Source organism: Antedon mediterranea, chromosome 9 (genome assembly GCF_964355755.1).
Source record: "Antedon mediterranea chromosome 9, ecAntMedi1.1, whole genome shotgun sequence".
In the NCBI taxonomy this organism is placed as follows: Eukaryota; Metazoa; Echinodermata; class Crinoidea; order Comatulida; family Antedonidae; genus Antedon; species Antedon mediterranea.
In genome coordinates, this window is record NC_092678.1 from 19,135,398 (window position 1) to 19,156,656 (window position 21,259).

General features: G+C 33.2%; 1 protein-coding gene across 1 annotated transcript in view; it reads left to right on the plus strand.

Moving 5' to 3' along the window:
• Positions 1 to 1,390: 1,390 nt before the first annotated feature.
• Positions 1,391 to 21,259, plus strand: part of LOC140059050 (guanine nucleotide-binding protein G(i) subunit alpha) — a 47,309-nt gene continuing 27,440 nt past the window's right edge. Inside the window, exons 1-2 of the mRNA XM_072104865.1 lie at positions 1,391 to 1,798; positions 9,098 to 9,140. Coding sequence (XP_071960966.1) covers positions 1,681 to 1,798; positions 9,098 to 9,140 — 161 coding nt within the window. The 5' untranslated portion in view covers positions 1,391 to 1,680. The remainder of the gene's footprint in view (positions 1,799 to 9,097; positions 9,141 to 21,259) is intronic.

Below are 21,259 nucleotides of genomic sequence, written 5' to 3' on the forward strand. Positions count from 1 at the left end.
TGCTTAAGTAGAGCCAGTATCAAAACTAGTGACTATATAATTTAGTGCTAGTAATAGTAAGAAATCAATAATGGTGGTTATACACAACCAAAATAATACACCTTAAAAAAACAATTATTTGTGCCCATGTATGATAGGCCCCTATATCTATAATTGGGTTTAGAAATATAGAGAGTTTGAGAATCATTGAGTCAACATTTAGCAACATTTATACAGAACCAAGATATAGGCCTATACCAAACTTATTTGTGCCTTATATACGATTGCGTTCAGAAACCGAGAACAAATTGCGTCAACATTTAACATTCAACTCTTCTTCATGTATGGTTATCTATAATTGCGTTCAGAGACACATAGATAGTTTGATAATCATTGCGTCAACAATTAGCAACATTTATACAGAACAAAGATACCAAATTTATTTTTGCCCATGTATGATTATATACGATTGCGTTCAGAAACCGAGAATAATTGCGTCAACATTTAACATTCAACTCTTTTTCATGTCGCCCGCTGGTGGGGCTCTTCAACAAATGCTCACAATAATAATCGATAAACCTCGGGAAATTGTAGGCTATTTTAATAGCGCCCTCATAATTTGAACCTTAAAATGCATAGTTTTTGAGGTAAGAATTGATGAATCCCTTCATTTCATTGTCTCTATTATTTGCATTCTTAGCCAACATTCAATCATAAATTAATTAATCATTATGTGTTTTTCATTTAAAAAAAAACAACTTTACAATACAACCTTGAGCTCAGTTCAGAATTTATTTTGCAGGTCTATTTTCGATTTTATGGTTCTCCGTTTGACTCCTGCATTTCTTTTATTAATTGTTGTAAATTGTTTGTTCTTTTTATTCGACACGTGGGCCCTTATCAATCGTTAAAGATATATTTTCCCCCTACATTTTTTTAATTTTTGTTGTTGTTGAATATGCAATTTCAAATTAACATCAGAGTTATTCACTTTGACTAAAAACTGGATCGAGAAAAAATTAGTTTCCTGAAAAGAAAATGTAATTTAAAGCACAAACACATTTTTGCTTTTGTCTTTTTATTCGTGAAATAATTTATTGTTGTTGATTTGTTTTCTACAGATGTGAACAACTTTATTAAAACTGCAAAATGGCCTATTCAAAGTCTGAATTTGTTAATCTATTTTTATTCAGGTTTTGGGGGATAATACATCTTTGTTACTGTTTGATTCTTTTTTCTTCTACAAAATGTTAGAAGAAAAGAAACAATTAATATTGGAATTGTTTCAAAATCTGGTTTAGCAGCGCTTTTCACTGCTGCGATTGACTCTCGCGAAAGGTCACATACAGCAGCGGATGTACTTTCTTGACCTGACACATACGGGTTTTTCTCCGCGAATAATAATTTCAGAACCATTGAAAATCTGTGTTGTTGGTGCCAAGAAAAGTCCCTACAGTAGATGGGATGAAAACCTGGTAAAACATCGCCTTTTAGGAATATACAAAACCACAACTGGATAAATATTAGGAGCTGAGGAATTATATGCAAGCTTAAGTGTTGGAAAATATCTCCGGGTTTTAATTTGGGATAATTTGGACTGCAGCGACAGCAGCGATATAACAAAGCTGTTTCGCCGGTGCGGTCGTCGCAAGTTGGGCGTATTCTTTTTTTACCATCAAAAGAACAGTGAACTATTAAAATATGGGTTGCGCTACCAGCGCAGAAGATAAAGCAGCCGCCGAAAGATCACGGCAAATTGACAAAAATTTAAGGCTAGATGGCGAAAAGGCTGCAAGAGAAGTTAAATTATTGTTATTAGGTATGTATCAGTCGGTTTGAATATTATTTTAAACCGCCATATCAGTTCAGGTTGAATGGTTTTGAATTGTTTACGAACGACAGGTCACTGATGTCGGGTGATTGTTTTGTGTACCTTTGATAGAATCCGATTCCATATTATAACATTCCACATGTTTTTAAAATGAACTGTTGATATTAACTAGGCCTACTTTAACCTCATCTCCCTACTACTATCTGTGGGCCTGAGCTACACAACATAATGATTGGTTCTGCTTTAAAAAAAAAATCTACACAGAACATTCAAACTGGAGGACCATATAACGAACACTGTTCTGGCCCTAGGCTAGTAAACATACATTTTATAGTTATACTGTATACAGTACAGGACAGCATACAGTACATGCCAACACTCCTGTTTTGGCTGGGAAACTCGTATTTTAGACTAGTCTACAAAGCATCATGTGATAGGCCTACTGCTTGTCACGTCAAACATTGAACTCCTTATTTCTCCTGGTCTATGAAATAAGGGCGCTGTTGACTTAAGAAAACGCCACCTTGTTTTTTAAAACTTTTTTTTGGTATGTACAGTAAGGTTTGGTACAGTATCTTGCAATAGCTGATTGATCAATAATTTGATTTTATTTCATTAGTTAAACAGTAATATTTATTATCATTTATCATCAATCAATATTACGAGGTCATTACTTATCTACCAGCTTTCAGATAACAGTGCAAAATATTATGCAAATTGGTTGAGGTTTGAGTTTTCATACAGGCTTTCCGTGCATTTGTTTGTATTGGCTACAGTACAATGAAAGCTGTGCTGTTTAGTATTTGACTTTTTAAAAATTAGTATCTGTTATGAAACACTGACCTGTTGCTTTTAAATACAGTAGGCATACTGTACTACAGTATTAATTGCTTGCAGTGACAAAGAAACAGATAGTGTGTCCAGTCTGACTGGTACGTACGGTAACTGTTTGATGTTTTCCCCAAAATACTTAGTATTAAACGTGTTCCAATTACTAAAGGATAGTAATTACAGTAAAATTTTGTATACAAATCTTTTAAATTTAACTGTACCTTTTTTTAGTGATTTTAAGACACAAAATATGAACAGTACGGAGAATATGTACAGTAGATGGTAAAGCTCGGTCTACTGTATCAAACTTGTTAATTTTATTTTATGTTTTTTGGCCACATTGCCTAAAGACAAAATAAATAACTAAATAAAATAATAAACTAGTTTGACTAAAAAAGTGTATGCCCAAATACACAGTATTGAAAATTTTGTTTAGCAAAATTGCTATCAAACTTATTTTTTAGTCAAGAAACATAGTTTTGCATTGTATTTTTTGCTACACAATTGTACTGTAAAAATGTGTAGCAAAAAGGTTGTTTTGTATAGCTTTTTGCTATGCTACACTGGCGAAATTATTCCCTGTAGTGATAATGATGACATCCATATGAGCACATCACATTTGTCACATAATAAAGTTTGATACTGTAGTGTAGACAGAGCTTATTACAATACCTTCATTGCGTTTTAAAAACCTAAAGTTGAAATGTCTATGTACATGATGTGGTGTACTATGTTCTGTAGTAGTACACTTGTAGTGTACTTAGAATTCATCAGCAACCCACTGGAGTACAGTGCTTTCTTAATAATATTTCAGCAGTTGTTCTTGGAACAGCATGTGTCTTGACTATCAATGAACAGTCCTTATGTTTCTGTTTGGTCAGTGGGTTTAGGAAATTCGCATTCCCAGTTGGCGTTGTCAAATTATGCGTGTACAATTACAATGCAACAAGGTATACAATTTTTGTTTGAACTGACGTATCAAGTGAGTTGTACTGATACAGTACATGATTCAATCACTTTTATCTCGATTCAATGGGGTTTTTCATGGTTTTTTTTTGTTGGTGGTGGTTTTTGGGGGTTTGCTGGGTTTAGCAATACCCTAAATAAAGGGGATTGGTGATGTAGAATATTTAAATGTGGTACAGTAATACATTACTGTATGTACTGTACAAACGTCCTACTAAATAACAGTAAAACTACAGAAGAACCCCTCCTTTTGGACATCCCTATAATTAATGGGACAGCCCTGTAATTAATGGGTCACCCCTGTAATTAATGGGACACCACTATAATTAATGAGATATCCCTATAATTAATGGGACACCCCTACAGTATAATTATTGGAATACTCCTATATAATTATTGGGACACCCTTATAATTAATGGGACATCCGTATAATTAATGGGATCCTTAAATTAATGGGACATCCCTATAATTATTGAGACACCCCTATATAATTAATGTAACACCCCTATAATTATTGGGGCATCCCTATAATTAATGGGACACCCCAATAATTTATGGGACACCCCTATTATTAATAGGACACCCTATTATTAATAGGACACCCTAGTATAATTATGGGACACCCCTATAAATAATTAATGGGTCACCTTTGGGACACAAGAAAATGTATTCCCCTATCCTTGGAGTTGACCTTACTGTAGTGTTAATTGGAAAGTGTCCCCTTACAGATCCTCTAAATACAGTATGGGTATCCAGGAGAATGATGGCTTCTTTAACACTATTAATGAAATAGACTTTCAATCTGGTTATGGTTTTTTGTTATTGTGGACCATGCCTTTTTACATTTTACTTGACAAATTGTACCGTAGGGCTTATTGTACAGTAACCGCTGCCATTAAAAAAATAATAAGTTAAGAATTGTGTATTTGTGACATTATGTATAGTTATCAAAAAGATGTGGTGAATTTGTAGCGTTATTTTTTAAAACTTCATTTTATTGTTTTTTACAGTACGTTAATTTGGATCTCATGTTTGCCATAAAATAATAATTAAATTCAATTTGAGTAATTATGTAATATTATAATTATACCCACATGTTCCCTTCCAGTGATCTAGGTACAGTAGCTATACATTTCTCTCTAATCTAATGAAATAAATTAAAATTGATTTTTGGAAACGTACAGTTAGTCACTGAGCAGGTGCATGGAATGCTAATGATATTCTATGCCATAAAGAGTATTAATTATGTTTATTTGGTTGGATTCTTGGTTTATGTTTCATATACACAGTCCTACAGTACTGTTAGTATGCTGTACCAAAAACTGCTTTCATAAATTTATTTTCATTTATGAATATTTATACTGTAGTCTCCAAAGCACTCATCATCCACTTTCTCCAACATTATTAGAGAAAGAACATTATTCTACGGCAGTTACTGAAGTAAACTATTTTATGTCAACAGCGCTCGCATTAATAACACTGGTCCGCCAGCCAATGGCCAGTTAAATGCATGGAGGATCAGTTAAATATTCAAATAACATGTCCACTTGGTTGTTAACATTTCAGTAAAATCACCTTTCCGAGGTTACCTTACGAAATCTTTCACACCTGGACTAATGTAAAGAAGATCGATTTTCTGTATCCCATTTTTAGTTTAATAAATTTAATGTTCAGGTACAGTACGAACAATATTTTGATTGTTGAGACTCCTGTTCAACAAGGTAAAAGTTATGATGGATGGCAGTCATTAAAAAGAACCATCTCTACAATTTGCTACTAAATGGAAACTGTGATTGCAGGTTAAAAGAATTAGTTAATAATTTGACAACAATATCTTGTAAACACCCAAGATTTAATGATTTTGCCAAAAAATTAGCTTTTTCTATATTCCATGTCAAAATTATTCTAAAACAAATACTGCCTACTGTACAGTACCTGTACATTTTTTTTGCACTCTTTTATTCAATCTGTTTATTATTTATTTTTAGCAAGGCTTTATTGATTAACCATGTAAACTGTATTATTTATAGTGACTGAACTTATACATTTCAACAAACTAAAATCATGTTACTGCAGTAACTGCAGTAGAATATGTTTGACATGATCCCTATTTAATATAATAATAATAATAATTTATTTAAACATATACTTTTTTAACAGCAGTAGTATATTTTTGACATGATCCTTTACTATAATAATAATAATTTATTTGAACATACACTTTTTAACAGCAGGTTAGTATATTTTTGACATGATCCTTACAGTTACATACTACTGTATTTATAATAATAATAATTTATTTGAACATACACTTTTTTAACAGCAGTAGTATATGTTTGACATGATCCTTATTATAATAATTTATTTGAATGAACATACACTTTTTAACAGCAGTAGTATATTTTTGACATGATCCTTACTATATAATAATAATAATTTATTTGAACATACACTTTTGTAGCAGTGGCACACTTTGATATGAAGGTGCATTCTACAATCAAAATTTACGTGCTGTACTCGCCATATACAGTACAGTAAAGTTTCCAGTAGATTCTTGGATTTCATTGTTCAATTGCTAATTTAATATGCCAGCCAGCAACAGAACTTGCCTTGCTAGTAATATTGATCTGACCACATTAGTTTGCATGGTTGATCAATATCTGAAAACACAAAACGATGTTAGTTTTAAACAAATTGCACAGAATGTGCTTCCAAATTAAGTGATGGAACATCAATACAGTTTGTGTATAGTCGTAAAATTGTCAATTGTTGCTATTTTTAGCATCGTATTAAATGTATTGTTTATTTGCACAATAGTAATATTATTACAATACAAAGCAACTAAACAATGGTAATTTACAGTACTATAGAACTTGCTATAGAATGTGTTTAATGTATAACTATAAAACATTTAATTAACAAAAATGAAACTCAATTTGTATCATATAATGTACAGTACTGTTTTTACGGCCAAATAAAATAAAATTGTTAAATAGTTTAGCCTGAGATTTAAAATTTTTTTGGATGAGAAGCTTTACACACATACAGTACAGTACACTTATAATATTATAATTACTGTTTGTTGTTTTTTGTATTTTAAATGTATTGTTGAATGGATGCTAAATGAATAAATAAATAAACATTTAATATTTATTTTCACACTGTTCAATAATCAAAGGAAAACAACCAACTGTACAAAAATATATACAAAATATGAAAAAATTGTAACATTTTTTATTGAACACGCTCAATTATATAAATTGAATTGATTAAAACCAGTTTAGTGGTACAGCACTGTAGTGTAATTGTACATTTTCAAATTATCACAATGATGTGTTTGTATTTCTGCCTAGCTACAGTAGGCCTTTCTACAGTGATATACTTTTAACCAGCAGGTTCCTTTTTATGAATTTACTTTTAATTTATTTTAATTATAAAATAATAAACCCAATTTATTACATAGGTAATTTAATAAACATCCAACATTTTATGGTCAACCTCACTTAAGTACGATGCATGGTTTATTATTCACACACAAACATCGGTGGTTAACTTTGCCTGGTGAATTTTTGGTAGCAAAATTGGTCTAATTATACAGTAGACCATGTTGTGCTTAAAACAATTGACCGATTTCAAACAAATGTACTGTATATGGGTCAACTATTGTAACTGTTATTCAGTATGCATGATTTACCATGTGATGTGTAATAATAATGTACTGTTTAATATAGCTAATTAGCAGACAAGATCGTTAATTAGATATGCTTCAGCCACTTCATAGGTCATTAACAATTGACAGCTGAAGTGTTTTATAACTCAGTTGACAAATGGAAGAAATTTTATAAACAATAACAGTACAGTGTTAAACCTACTTCTGTATCTACTCATTTTACTAGCGATTTGCAAATAATTCGCAAATGATAACTGTACTGTATTTCCTGTATTACTGATAGAAGAATTTAAGGAGTTTCCCCAAAAAATGAACATTCATGTACATACACACTGTATGCCTTTCATTTAATTTATTTTGTATCAATACCTACAATACAAACGTAGACAAAGAGCATGGCTTTGGCTTTTAACATTTTTCTGAACCACAATATATCGCTTCCGCTAGCCTAGGGTTCACAATGGGCCTGTTTCTGCTGCAACTGCTCAAAATACGGTATAAAAATACGGTATAAAATACGGTATTTTTTATACCGTATTTTTTAGTACCCCGTTTCTGCTAACAATACTTCTTGGGTGGTCGTGTTAAATTCCATCTTTTTTACCCAAATTGCCATTCATTTATTTGGTCGATAATTAAAAGTCGCAATAAAGGAAGTTTTACGTCTCACTTTCAACAGCCTAGCCCTAGTGATAGAGATGTTGTGAGAGCACAGAAAACATCGTAATGGGGACAATTAATTCGTTCCCTCCCTGAGTTATTGTATTTTGCAATGTTGTATTGCTTTCGCAGGCTCTTCAGCTTTGAGTTTACTTGCTTTGGAGACAAGTCTATTCCATACTCCTGCTTTATTTTTTTAGAAATGTCTTTATAAATGACATTTTAGCTTCCCCACACACATTTATTTAGTAAAACTGTGACGTCTTCGCTCCACATTTTCGCCGAATATATCTATACACGTGTGTAAAGCAGCTGACAGCGACAGAAAATAAAAACACGAATGTTGACCTTTTGTCATGTAAAAAAAAAAATACGGTATTTTTTATTGGCAGCAGAAACGGGTACAAAAAATACGGTATAAATTTGTAAATACCGTATTTTATCCACAAATTTTGTGGGGAAAATACGGTATACAAAATACGGTATATTTTTTATGAGCGCAGTTTCTGCTGCCAAAAATATACCGTATATATACGGTATTCAAAAAATACCGTATAATATACGGTATTTAGTTGGCAGCAGAAACAGGGCCAATGTGTGCATACTGTAGAACAGAGAGGAGAGATACTGTATTGCGTGACTCGCCTTTAACATGTTTCTTCGCCTCAAATTAAACATTTGCTATGCTATGTAGTACATTGTTGTAAACGCAATTAAACATGTTGCTAGATTGGTTAATGATTAAACCAAATTGAAGGCAGATGCATTAGGCATGGGATCAATTTCAACCTTCCAGTTACCAGTCAGCCACCATTACACCACACATAAATCAAACACTGTACCTCATGTAAAATTAACAATGAAAAAAAATAGTCTCGATTTTAGTTTGATATAATTATGTGACCAAACTATGTACAGTAGGCCTACTACTCAGGTACAGTATTGTAAAATCACATTATTTTCTATCATATGTTGGCAAAATTATATTAATTTTAATAACAATAATATTATTATAATATCTAATCAATTATTATGATTATATCAATGTACAGTAGTTAGTACCACACAGTAAATCGGATCTTACAAAAAATAATTTGTATCATGTAGCGCTTTTACTGTAAAATATTTCTAATAAATTGTCTGTTTTCTCTTTTTTTAGGGGCTGGTGAATCTGGGAAAAGTACAATTGTAAAACAAATGAAGTGAGTATACAGTACAGTAGTATTTTTTCCTTTTTTTTGTTTTTAGGCTGCAATAAAGTTCCAAAATGGAAAGCTTTGTGCAGAAAAAAAGATCCAGTTTCACGACATTTACCCCATTTATACTACACTTACGATTTGCACCAGCCACGGGCCGGCCCTGGATCGCCAATCAGTAAGTGTAAACACACCTAAAAGTTAGGCCAGCCTTGGGCTGGATGCAGATCTGGACCACCTCTCAAGTAGGTCCGGAAGCAGCTTTTGCGTGGTAGAATTTGAACCCAGAAACTTGATTTCTACATAAACATTTTTTATTCGGAATTCCATTAAATTATATATTCAACGTTTGATTTTGTACAGGTCTGCCAGCAAATGTCCAGTATTAAATGGCCAGTCAATTTCATTTGGGTTTACTAGCCCACGTACGTAGACCAGTTATTAAAATAACAGTGTACTGATAACAGTATTGTATGCAACACAAGCTGTTAAAAACATTGATCAAAATCAGCATTAAAAAGTACTGTACTTATATTAAATGTTAAGAGACAGTACCTGTACAATTATTATTATTAATAGAGTTGTAAATTTCTTTTAAAATGGATTTAATTTAATAGTCTCAGGAAGTAGTATTTGGATGGTAGGTCAATGCACTCTCTCTTGTCTAAATCAATTACTTTCTTCATTTTAATTAAAGAAAACAAAATCGCCATTATTGCAAAGACCTTTTATTTTCAGCACAGTCTGTTTCCGGTTACATCATATCTTTTTATGTGCTAGCAAAAATTTACCAATATTACTGTACAGTACATAAAACCTTGCGTTAAATGCCTGCTTTCTGTTGCAGCAGATCTCTTTCTGTTGCAGCAGGCCTTTCTGTGTGAAATCATAATTAATTTACCATGATGAATAAATTATCCAATTCATTGGCAGCAGAATCAGAACAAATTTCATATTATTATGATTGTTTTAATAAAATGGAATTATTTATCATAATTACGGTCAATATTAATTAGATGTTGGTGTCTGTATTTCTTTGTTAAAAAATGTTCGGGCCCACTGTTGTTTAACTGACAGGTTGATAAATGTCTACTTTGGGGAAAAAAAAGTCATACAGTACTGTATGTTAATTGCAATATTAAAAAATGTTACTGCAGTAGCTGCAGTAAAATTATTTTGATGGTCTTTATTTTAATGATTACTTTATGACTAATCAGAATTTCTTTCACCGCCTTCACGCTTCAATGCATCAACACCATAAATTATCATAATTTAATCACTGCATGTTTATTCAATGCAAATAAATTGAAATTAAGTTTAATAGCATCTACAGTTGGTGATTTTAACAATGGTTTATGTGATCATCATATTTTATGATTTTAGTATTAGATATCAGACTGTAATATTGGTCCTGTTTCGGCTGTGAAAAAATAACTGGTTACTAACCATGTGAATAAATTAACCCTCAACTATTTGGCACCAGAAACAGAAAAAATGTTCAGTAACCGGTTAATGGCAGCCTAAAAATTACAGTTAAAAACACCCAATCGATTCTGTGTTGGAACGCCATTTAACCGGTTATTGCTGTGCAACTTTTAGCTGCAACGCAAAATAATGTTTTGATTGACAGGCACTGACCTTAGTCAACTACTGTACACTGCTGTAACATTTGAATTGACCGCCAGATCCCATTGCATTTTGGGTAAGCTTATATGATTTCCATCGACGACCACCCACTGATTTAAACGGTTATTTAGAATCAACAATTGAGCAGAAATGCAGTCACTATAAAAATCATATTTTAAATCTATTTTGAAATAAACTGTTTATTCGGCGCTATGCATCAGAAACAGACCCATTGTGCTGTACTGTAGTTCAAATTATTATTAATGACATTGAATGAATAGCCATTTTGTAACTATTCAATGTTACGGTTCACTGAACATTCACTGAGCATAAAATGGAAATGTTTAAGGGCCAAAAAAGAAAATCTTACATTCTAGTCAAGTCTCGCAGAATCAAGATTGTTGTTGCCCTGATGGCAACCAGTGTCTGAGTTTTGGTTGCCCTCTCAACTTCTTGGTGGCCGAAATAATCGTATCTGATCAAGACTGAACTGTTCAAAACTGACGCAAAACATTGTATTTAAATAATCGTATCTGATCAAGACTGAACTGTTCAAAACTGACGCAAAACATTGTATTTAAATATTTCACTTGGTTAACCATCGGGACTGACAACATTTTTAGTTGCTGTAAATAAATGGTTTCTCGGGACCGAGGGTATTTAAAACCTTACTCATAATAGGCAGAGCCTTTATTTCAAAAACCAGCTGCCTGAATTAAAAAAATTCAGTTCAGCTATTTGTAATTTATAATAGTACACTACTGTATAATAAATACATTGTGCTTAGCCAAACATACAGTACAGTGAATGTCTTAGAACATTGCATAACAGAGTATTGTTATTAAAATGCTGTATAAACAATGTATTGGCACACCTTTAATAGGCAATGCAGGTTACCTTTTAACAAGTAACTTCCTCAATTCACTCAGGAAATGTACTGTAACCCTTGACCTCTACTAAGTTTCTTTGCACTAAAAGTCCTATCAATCATTGTTTATTATTGTTACCAAATCATGTTTTTAATACAAATTCTGTAAAATATTGTAATTAAATATAAACTAAAAAAATAATAAAAAACTATATTATTACCATTACCGTACTGACGTGGGTATAAGCCCATACTCGGGTATAAGCCCACCCCCGACTTTTGACTAATTTTCATGAAAAATGAGGCACTCGGGTATAAGCCCACCCATTAATTCGAAGATCTACAGTGTGTGTCGTAATACATTATTTGTATTTGGCGACGTCCATACACCGAATACACCTACCTTTGATCATAACCAAGCTAGGCTAATATATGCTAGGCCATATGAGGCCTAGCGGTCCTGTTTTGTTTACACTCCATCACGGTCGAACATCGCTTCACACACGACGACACTCTACACCTCGTGTATTTAGAGGCAACGTCGTACACGTAAGGGCGCTCGCTCGCATGGTGGAATACACAGTGTACATGTGCTGTTTTTTACGATCTGCATTTTTGGATCCTCAGGTATAAGCCCACCCCCCAAACTTGACGTGATTTCATGTTCAAGGGGGGGTGGGGGGGGGGTAGGCTTATAGTTTATACCCGCGTCAGTACGGTAATTTTGTTCTGATAATGATATTCTACAATATGTTTTTGTACACATTCATAGAGCACAGAAATGAATACTGTATAGTATACAGTATGTGGGTAGATATATTGAATAGGTATGTTAATTTGTATACCAGATGGAATTCATTTCATAGCCATAACACAAGAACCTCAAGTATTACACAAAACACTATCTTTCCAACATAACATTCAGTTTTCAGGGCCAAAATATTGGAACAACTTACCCAACCGAATCGCAAACAAAAAAAAATTTCTCATTTAAGCTATTAAAAGGCATCTGCTGTACAGTATTATCCACATACTATCACTGAATCCTAAATAATATTAATTCAAATTTCATTGATATTTTCAATCGGTTTCTTTTGTTGACTTCGTTTTTTTTTTTTTTTTGGATTAAATTGTACCTTATTTTTTATTTCTGGCAGCCCTTCAAGTTTTCGCTTTCTGGGTTTCGCCACTCTTATTTTTTTATCACAAACTCTGTAAAAGAGAAATAAAAAAAGAAATAAATGTTCTCAAATCCAAAGAAATCCAATGGAAATAGACAGGTTGGTTCGTAAAATACATCATTTTGAGATCAGTATTCATACTTCTACTAGTAGTATGCTCAACTGTGTAATGTTACAGTAAGTGATACTAGTATTCAGTAGGATACATTATACTTTACAGCCACATCTAGATTACTCTCATTGGCTGATCAGAACAATCATTTATCCCAAGGGAAGATTATATAAATTATGGATACAAATGCTAAACTATAAGATATCTTGGTTTGTTTGAAGCCTAATTATCATAATAATATAATTACAAATTTATTACAGTATATTTTTTCTGGTCGGCAATGCATAGAATTTTGGAGTGTATTCTTGTTCAAATACTGTAGTTGTCATGGCTTGATTAAAATCTGATTTTTGTGTACGTAATTGTTGTGTTTTATCATGGTTATTTTTGTAATTAATTAAAATTGACACCAAATTTCTATATTATTTAAAAAAGAAAAATAATTATTAAATAAATGGTCATATTGAAAAGTGATAATGGTATCTTAAAAAAGGAAAAAAAGCAGTTTTATATGAGTACAAGCAAGTCAATGATTATCGAATGAATCTCTAAATAAAATACAAACGGTTAAGAACTACAGTATTATGTCATTACACCTATTCCATTGCATCCAGGAAGAGGAACAATTAACGAAAAAAAATAGGAGCCCACTGCCAGCCACCGCATTGAACTTGAGGTTTCCGGAAAACCAATTCAATCCTTATTTATTTTGTTAAACAAAACATGAGTAGAATAAATGGAACTTAATAAAACCTTAAAATAGTAGGAGTCCAGTTAATATCGAATATATATAAATAGAAGAGTTATGTGCAGATCATGGACTGTTTCATTATCGTATAGGGGTGTTCAACTGAAGATATTCCTCTCTGTGGTGAGAGGTGGCTAATTTTAAGTTTATCCAAGTACTGTACTCACTAAAAACTGGTATACTGTAGTATACCAAGTGGTTTGTAATCTGTTGTACTGTATAAAAAAAGTAAGCACGATCTTGATTTGATTAAACACTATAGATTTGATTAAACACTACAGTGAGTGAGTGGCCGAGCGGTTAAGACAGTGGAACCGTAATCACGTAGCCATAACATCGGCAGGGGTTCGAGGCTCACTCAGACCTTGATTTAAAAGGAGCGCCATGGCGCTGACGCTCCTTGGCGCTCCTGAAAACGATCAAAGGAGCGCCTAAAATAGCGCTCCCCAACCTGTTACAGTGCGTCATAAAAATATATATAATGATAAGAATATTAACCCCGAATACAACACACAGTCTATATATAGTCGCGCAAACGATCTTTGTTATGGCTACCCCCGATAGGCTAGGCGCGCCTACGATCTTTGATGTTGCGAGAAAAATATCGTAAACAATTCATTCTAAATATAGTATCAGAACGTTCAATCGGTAGTAGCTCAAAAAGACTGCCGTCAGAAGACCGTAATTATACAGACCTAGTTTTTTTGGTCACATGGCATGAAACGCGATACTCTCTGCTTGCGCTTTACCGCAACATCTCACATGGTTTTTTTTTAACTCAGGAGGGTGGCTGCCGACGATAAACAGTAATTAAGATCGTGTACCTGGATTTTGTGTCACATGACATGAAACACTCTCTCTGATAACTGCTCTAATGTTTTCCCCTCCAAATTCTGGTCGGCCCTTTTCTTATACACATGTCGCCTTTATGTTAAATCTTATAGTAATTAATATGGAATATATATTTATTTTGCATATATTTTGTTGGTGTCCTAGCCTAGGTGTCGTTTTTATAATTCGCTAACCCAAGGTAGGATTAAATAATTTATAGTGTAGGCCGCCGAAACTAGACTAGGCCTAGATAGATAGCCTCAACTCTCTCTCTCTGCGTGAGCTGAGAGGTCCACGGACCCGATGTCGTCTCGTCGGCGGATTTCCGTCCAAATTAGGATAACCGATGCGTAGGCCTAGCTAGGGTGGCTACAAAAATTGACGTCTACTATCTTTAGATAGGATTTTAATTAGCAAACAATACATTGTTTGTTTGCATTGTCCATGCTTCTAAAGTAAAGGCGATGACAATGGTGTTTACTAACCCTACGAACCACCCTACGATCGACGCGTAGATAATTTAATAATCATAACAATACATCGTAGACTACGTTCAGAGAACAATGACCTACGATTAATTTTACGTGCGAGAGTACCATTTCCGGCCATCTAGAGGTGTCATTTATCAAAATTCGGATCGCCACAGGCCCAACCATGGTGGGCCTGTGCCTCGAATACTTAATCAAAATAATGGCTCTCCTCAACATATTGAGGAGAGCCATTAGGAGCTCTCCTCTTATATTTATAAATCAAGGTCTGCTCACTCACTCCATGGTTCTGGTGGTAGAACGAGTCTTCTCGGATAAGGACTATAAACCGTAGGTCCAGTGTACACAACTTGCTCGTGTGCACTTTAAAGAACCTAGTACATCTTTCGAGACGAGTAGGGGGTTACCCCGGTGTATTAGTACATCCCTGCCACTGATCACCAACTGGGCCCTCTGGGAGATCAGTCTTTGACTGAAGAGGTCACCCAGTATAAAGATAAAACAAACAAACTATATTGTAATTCATAAGTAATAATAATAATTCAACATTTATTAGTTTCTATCAAAAAAACAATACAATAAAAAAGAATGATAATTTATAAGTATTTATAAATAAACATTCTATGAAGTGCAATAAAAACTGATAATTATTAACATGTCATATTATCAGTGATAAATCAATTATTAATAATGCTAGTGATTTATTTGTTCTCGAGTTTTATGACCATCAAATACATTTCTCACCATTATGGTAGTTTCCAGAGAGTATCGATAAATAGACAACAAACATGTGTGTAAAGATAATGAAGTTTACATAATGACAGTGGGTATTGCTAAACCCCGCAAACCCCCGCAAACCTCCAAAAAAACATAAAAGTGATTGAATCATGTAGTGTACAACTCACTAGGTATATCCATGTAAAAAAAATATTAAATTTCTACTGTTAACTACTTATTTTTGGGGTAAAACATCATTTTTTGGTCAAAAATGATTGCTAATTTTTAACCAAAAAATGATGTTTTATCCCCCAAAAAGTAGTTAACAGTAGAAATTTAATAATTTATATACCCAGTGGGTCGTACACTACATTATTTAATCACTTTTATGTTGGTTCGGTGGGGTTTGCTATAGTTTTTTGGAGGTTTGCGGGGTTTAGCAATCATTTTTAACCAAAAAAATGATGTTTTACCCCAAAAATAAGTTGTTAACAGTAGAAATTTCATTTTTTTTTTTACATTAATATACACAGTGGGTTGTACACTACATGATTCAATCACTTTTATGTTGGTTCGGTGGGTTTGCTATGTTTTTGGAGGTTTGCGGTGTTTAGCAATACCCATGACAGTTTATATAGCGCCATATCCGCTATACAGTACTCATGGTGTTGTAGACTTCAATATGTAGCTTTTCAACAACATTCTTTTCCCCTAAGGCACACATGCCACTACCGGTCCACTACACACCACCAGTCTGTCCACGACAGTGGCTGTGTGAGCTAGCAACCCGCTACTCGTCTCGAAAAATACACATACGCATTATTGTGTACGCTGGACCTACTGTTCGATTTATAGTCCTTATCCGAGAAGACTTGTTTTATACTATCACCGGACCCATGGAGCGAGTGACTCTCGCCTTCTTGGCATAAGGGGGTGTCTAGAAAACTCAGATCTAGAAAACTCCGATCTCAGATATACCTGAGTTTTCTAGATCTAGACAACTCATTTATCTGACTTTTCTAGATCTAGAAAACTCAGATATCTGACTTTCCTAGATCTAGAAAACTCAGATATCTGACTTTTCTAGATCTAGAAAACTCAGATATATCCGAGATTTAAGTTTTCTAGACACCTGGCATAAGGCTATAGATTACGGTTCCACTGTCTTAACCGCTCGGCCATTTACTCCTCACTCAAATAGTCTGTGAGTTGCAATACATACTAAACTGATGCATTCTGTTTTTCCTAGTAATCAGGGAGACACGTGTCCTATAATGCCCTATAGACAATGAGTTTGTAGATAGGACGCTAGTGTTAATAGCTTTTTTCTAAACAAAAGGTACATTGCTTCCCATTGATTTATTTACTGTAACTCTATAACTACTGTAGGTAATATGATATGATTACAAATATTATCAGCACTATTAAATATTGATTTAATTGATTAAGATTCAGATGTTAAAAAAAGAATGAAATTTACTTTACTACAAGGAATGATCGATCGATCGATCGATTATTATAGATCACATTTCTGTAAACATCCTATCTGGTAACGATTAGCATTTTTGTGCATGTTCACGAGAAAGACAATGAAAGTCAAAAGAGAGTTTACCAGGAGGACAATAACAGGCACGATTATGGTCAAAGCTGGAAGCAGGATTTTTGTATTTGTTCACAATTGTGCTTTGCAGGTGTTTCCCATAATTTAATACTACAGCACCTGTAAATCTGAATTTTGCGTAGTTTTTGGATCTGTAGTCTTTATCCATTTCCGTACATCCATATTGGACTGAATTGTTGTCATTAATTATGGACGTTTCATAGTATAGTGCTTTACTACAGAACCCTGCAACTGAATGACACCTACCTACTTTTACGAAACGACCTTTAACCCCAGAAGTAAAGAAATAATGAGTATTGTCATGTCCTTATGGGTGCCTCTAAGCAAGCCAATTGAGCAGGGAATGTAAGGCATTTAATGTTGTGATTAATATCTCTATGGATTGTTTCATTACAAGTTGCCAACACCCTAGGTGGCAATCAGATAACAGTACTGCGAAAATGCTAGTAGGTACAATTCTTTTGCATTCAAGTAACTGCAAAAAATGATAGCTTGACATACTGTAAACAAATGTTTATTGACAAATATACCCAAATACTGTATTTAAAAGATCCCCAGCACTTGTACGGTACCCAGGGAATGTGTGTATGCGGCTGTATGGTTGGTACTTCTAAGGGATAGCTATTAATAGTATTACTGTATATACAAATTTTATTTTAAATTGTGGAATTATGTTTTGCTTAAAGCCGTCAAAATTAGCAATTGAAATGACATTGACAGGTACCCTCTTGTTTGTAGGTTTTAGCAAGTAAAAACTCATGAGGTAGATTTTGCTTTCAGCACAATTAGCACCACAGCGGGGATATCATAAATCTCGCTATTCTGAAATCATATCATTCCTAATGTGTTATCAAAATATGGTTCTGCAGTAAAGTTGTACTTTAATACTTTACATTCCTGGTACTAAATGGATAGTATGCCCAAATATAACCTGTCACCTCAGAGTTTGTTTACAATCTGTATTTCAGTAGGGATTCCTAGGCTTAGCAGGCAGAATGCTGTAATCTCTCATATACCTCTACTGCCATCATGATGCCTTCCTGGTGTCCAGTTGCTTTTTGTTAATTTTATGCCAATATCCAACCAGGATGCATATTTTGCTCAAACAGGTGGGCTAAAGTACACAGGTGTTTTTGTATGAATTTTACCATTTAGAGTTTAATAGCAAATGACAATTGGATAATAACACTGTACTATAGCTCTGTTACTGTTAAAGAAAAGTTCATCTTCTACTGTTGTTTGTAGTACTATGATTTGAATTTTTTTTGCACTACAGCATAGTACAGTATGTTTCACCACAGACAAAAATTAAATCCAGGGGTATTAAAAAATGAAATACATGCTAAAGTGTGCAATGTACAGTACTGTACCTGTATAGCCAGGCCTAATCTAATTGCATCAAAAAAAAATTGCAGGCACATATTTTTCGGCCATAATTTTTTATATCAGGAGCATAAGGCAGCCACCACCCATCCCACCTTTTTTTCAAAAAATGTCCTGTATTAAACCCTGCCTGCACTATTAAACTTTATGTGACAAAAAAATTGTGATGTGCCCATATGGACATGATAATGTCATATCACTATCATATTTGACCATATCACTACCATATTTAGGCACATCATACTTTTTTGTCACATAAAGTTTGATAGTGTAGACAGAGCTTTATACTGTGGAAAATGTGGTAATGGTTCTTCGTAGAATGGTGCAAAAGCGACATCGGTTCGGCAACCTATACAGTAGCATCCATTGTATAACACATACATAAATTGATTGTTTAAGCTTGGTTCCCACTAGGATAAGCAAAATTCAAGTGATTTGACCAATCGTAAACAGTTTGAAAGATCTGTCACTTGTGATTGGTTAAATCAATCCCTGCATTGAATCAAGCTAAAGTTGTCTTGTCATGTCACTTTATTTTGGTCATGTCATAATACTAAAATGGAAAATTCTGTTTAATCTCGCATAATACAAATTGACTGATGATAATTATTTAAATAAAAGACAACAACTTTTATTCCCATTCACCATTTATTCTAGTATTATTGAAATATACAGATTTTAGCAATCTGATATTTTTATGGACTTTCATTGCAATCCATCATCATAAAAACTATTGAAAAATGTACAGATTTTTAATCTACTTTATATGAATTTTCCATCCATCTTAACATAAAAATTGATGTTAACTAATTTGAACACAAAAAGACTTAATTGATTGATGTTAATCATTGTAGTTTAAACTAAAAAAAAAAGCTTATATAAAACATTTATATTATTCCCATTCACTTTTTATTAAATGTACAAATTTTTAATCTAATTTATATGAACTTTCCATCCATCTTAAATTTAATCAAACATAGTAAATAATGTAAAATAAAATAAAAGTGTAATTACATCAACGATCAACGGCAATTAACTTTTTTTAGATTAAATAGATTAAAAAAAAATGTTTTATCGTGCTGTTTGCTTATTGTTTAAATCAGTAGTACTAAAAAAAACTGTTAACATTTCCCAAAATTCCATACCAGAGTCATGTTCAAAACCGTTACCATTTCAAATAAACTATTATTTGGTAAAAGACGTTTAATGGTGTTCGAACACACAATCAGTGAGGTATTTTGGACTAATGTTTATTTTGAAAAAGTCAATAAATCTGCAATTGTTTTTGTACACATTTGGAGGTAATTTTATTCTAGATTATTGATAAATCAGTTATTTCCTTGAAGCAGAAACTGGCCCTTATTCAACCACCATTACTTAACAAAAATATACCATAACCATGAGTACTAAACAATTTTGTAAAGTATATTATATTTAAACTAATCTAATAACAATTGTAATGTACACCAACTGTTATTGTTTGTTTATTTTTCAACTAACTTTAATCAAGTACACCAAATTTTATATTTTTGAAAAAAAAAGAAAGAAAAAAAAACACAGGTAATTTTTTAATATAAAATATTATGCTTATACACTAATTTTACTTTTACTATTTCTATTCTATTTTGTGTAGTATTTTTATCTTGTATTTAAACTACTCAGGCTCACTCCAGAAACACCTGACCCATAACAGGAATAAAGGATACACAATAGTAGAATGCCCTATATAAATGAAAATGTTGATAAATCTGATTGATGATTTTAATCTACAAAACATTATGCACTCTTTCTTGCTCATTGCTTCAATTCATGATTTACTTTTATTATAATTGTTAGATAATTCAGTGACTAGTTAAACAGTGGTAGTTTCCTCTAGTTCATTTATACCTTCTGATGAATTTGAATTTGAACTTAAATTTGAACCTGCGCTGTTAAGTTTTCCATTAGCCAGATAATATTCAATGTCGCACCGAATACTTTTTAAAAGAACCTTTTCTTTACTCTCTTCTTCTGCTTTATTCCACATTATTTTTCTAAAAAGATGTATGATACCAGCAATTAAAACGGCTGCAAGTAGCTTCATCTGTTGATTTAGCTTACTGATGTCGTCTATGAAGAGTAGCGTTGAAATTCCAATCCAAAGTAGAAGGCATATGATTATAATTTTTATGATGATAGTCACAATTTGGATCTCTGTTGATCTATACTTCAGAACAATTAAATCAAAGAGAGTCTTTTCAACACAAATTAAGCCTTCAGTGTCCTGCCGAATTTCGTATGGTGTAGATGTAGGAGTTTCACCAGCAGGTTGTGAACTGGCTTCTGCTGATGTACCAGCTATCTGATTACCAGTGAGTTGTGAACTGGCACCTTTTGATGTACCAGCTATCTGATTACCAGTGAGTTGTGAACTGGCACCTTTTGATGTACCAGCTATCTGATTACCAGTGGGTTGTGAACTGGCACCTTTTGATGTACCAGCTATCTGATTACAAGTGAGTTGTGAACTGGCACCTTTTGATGTACTAGCTTTCTGATTACCAGTGGGTT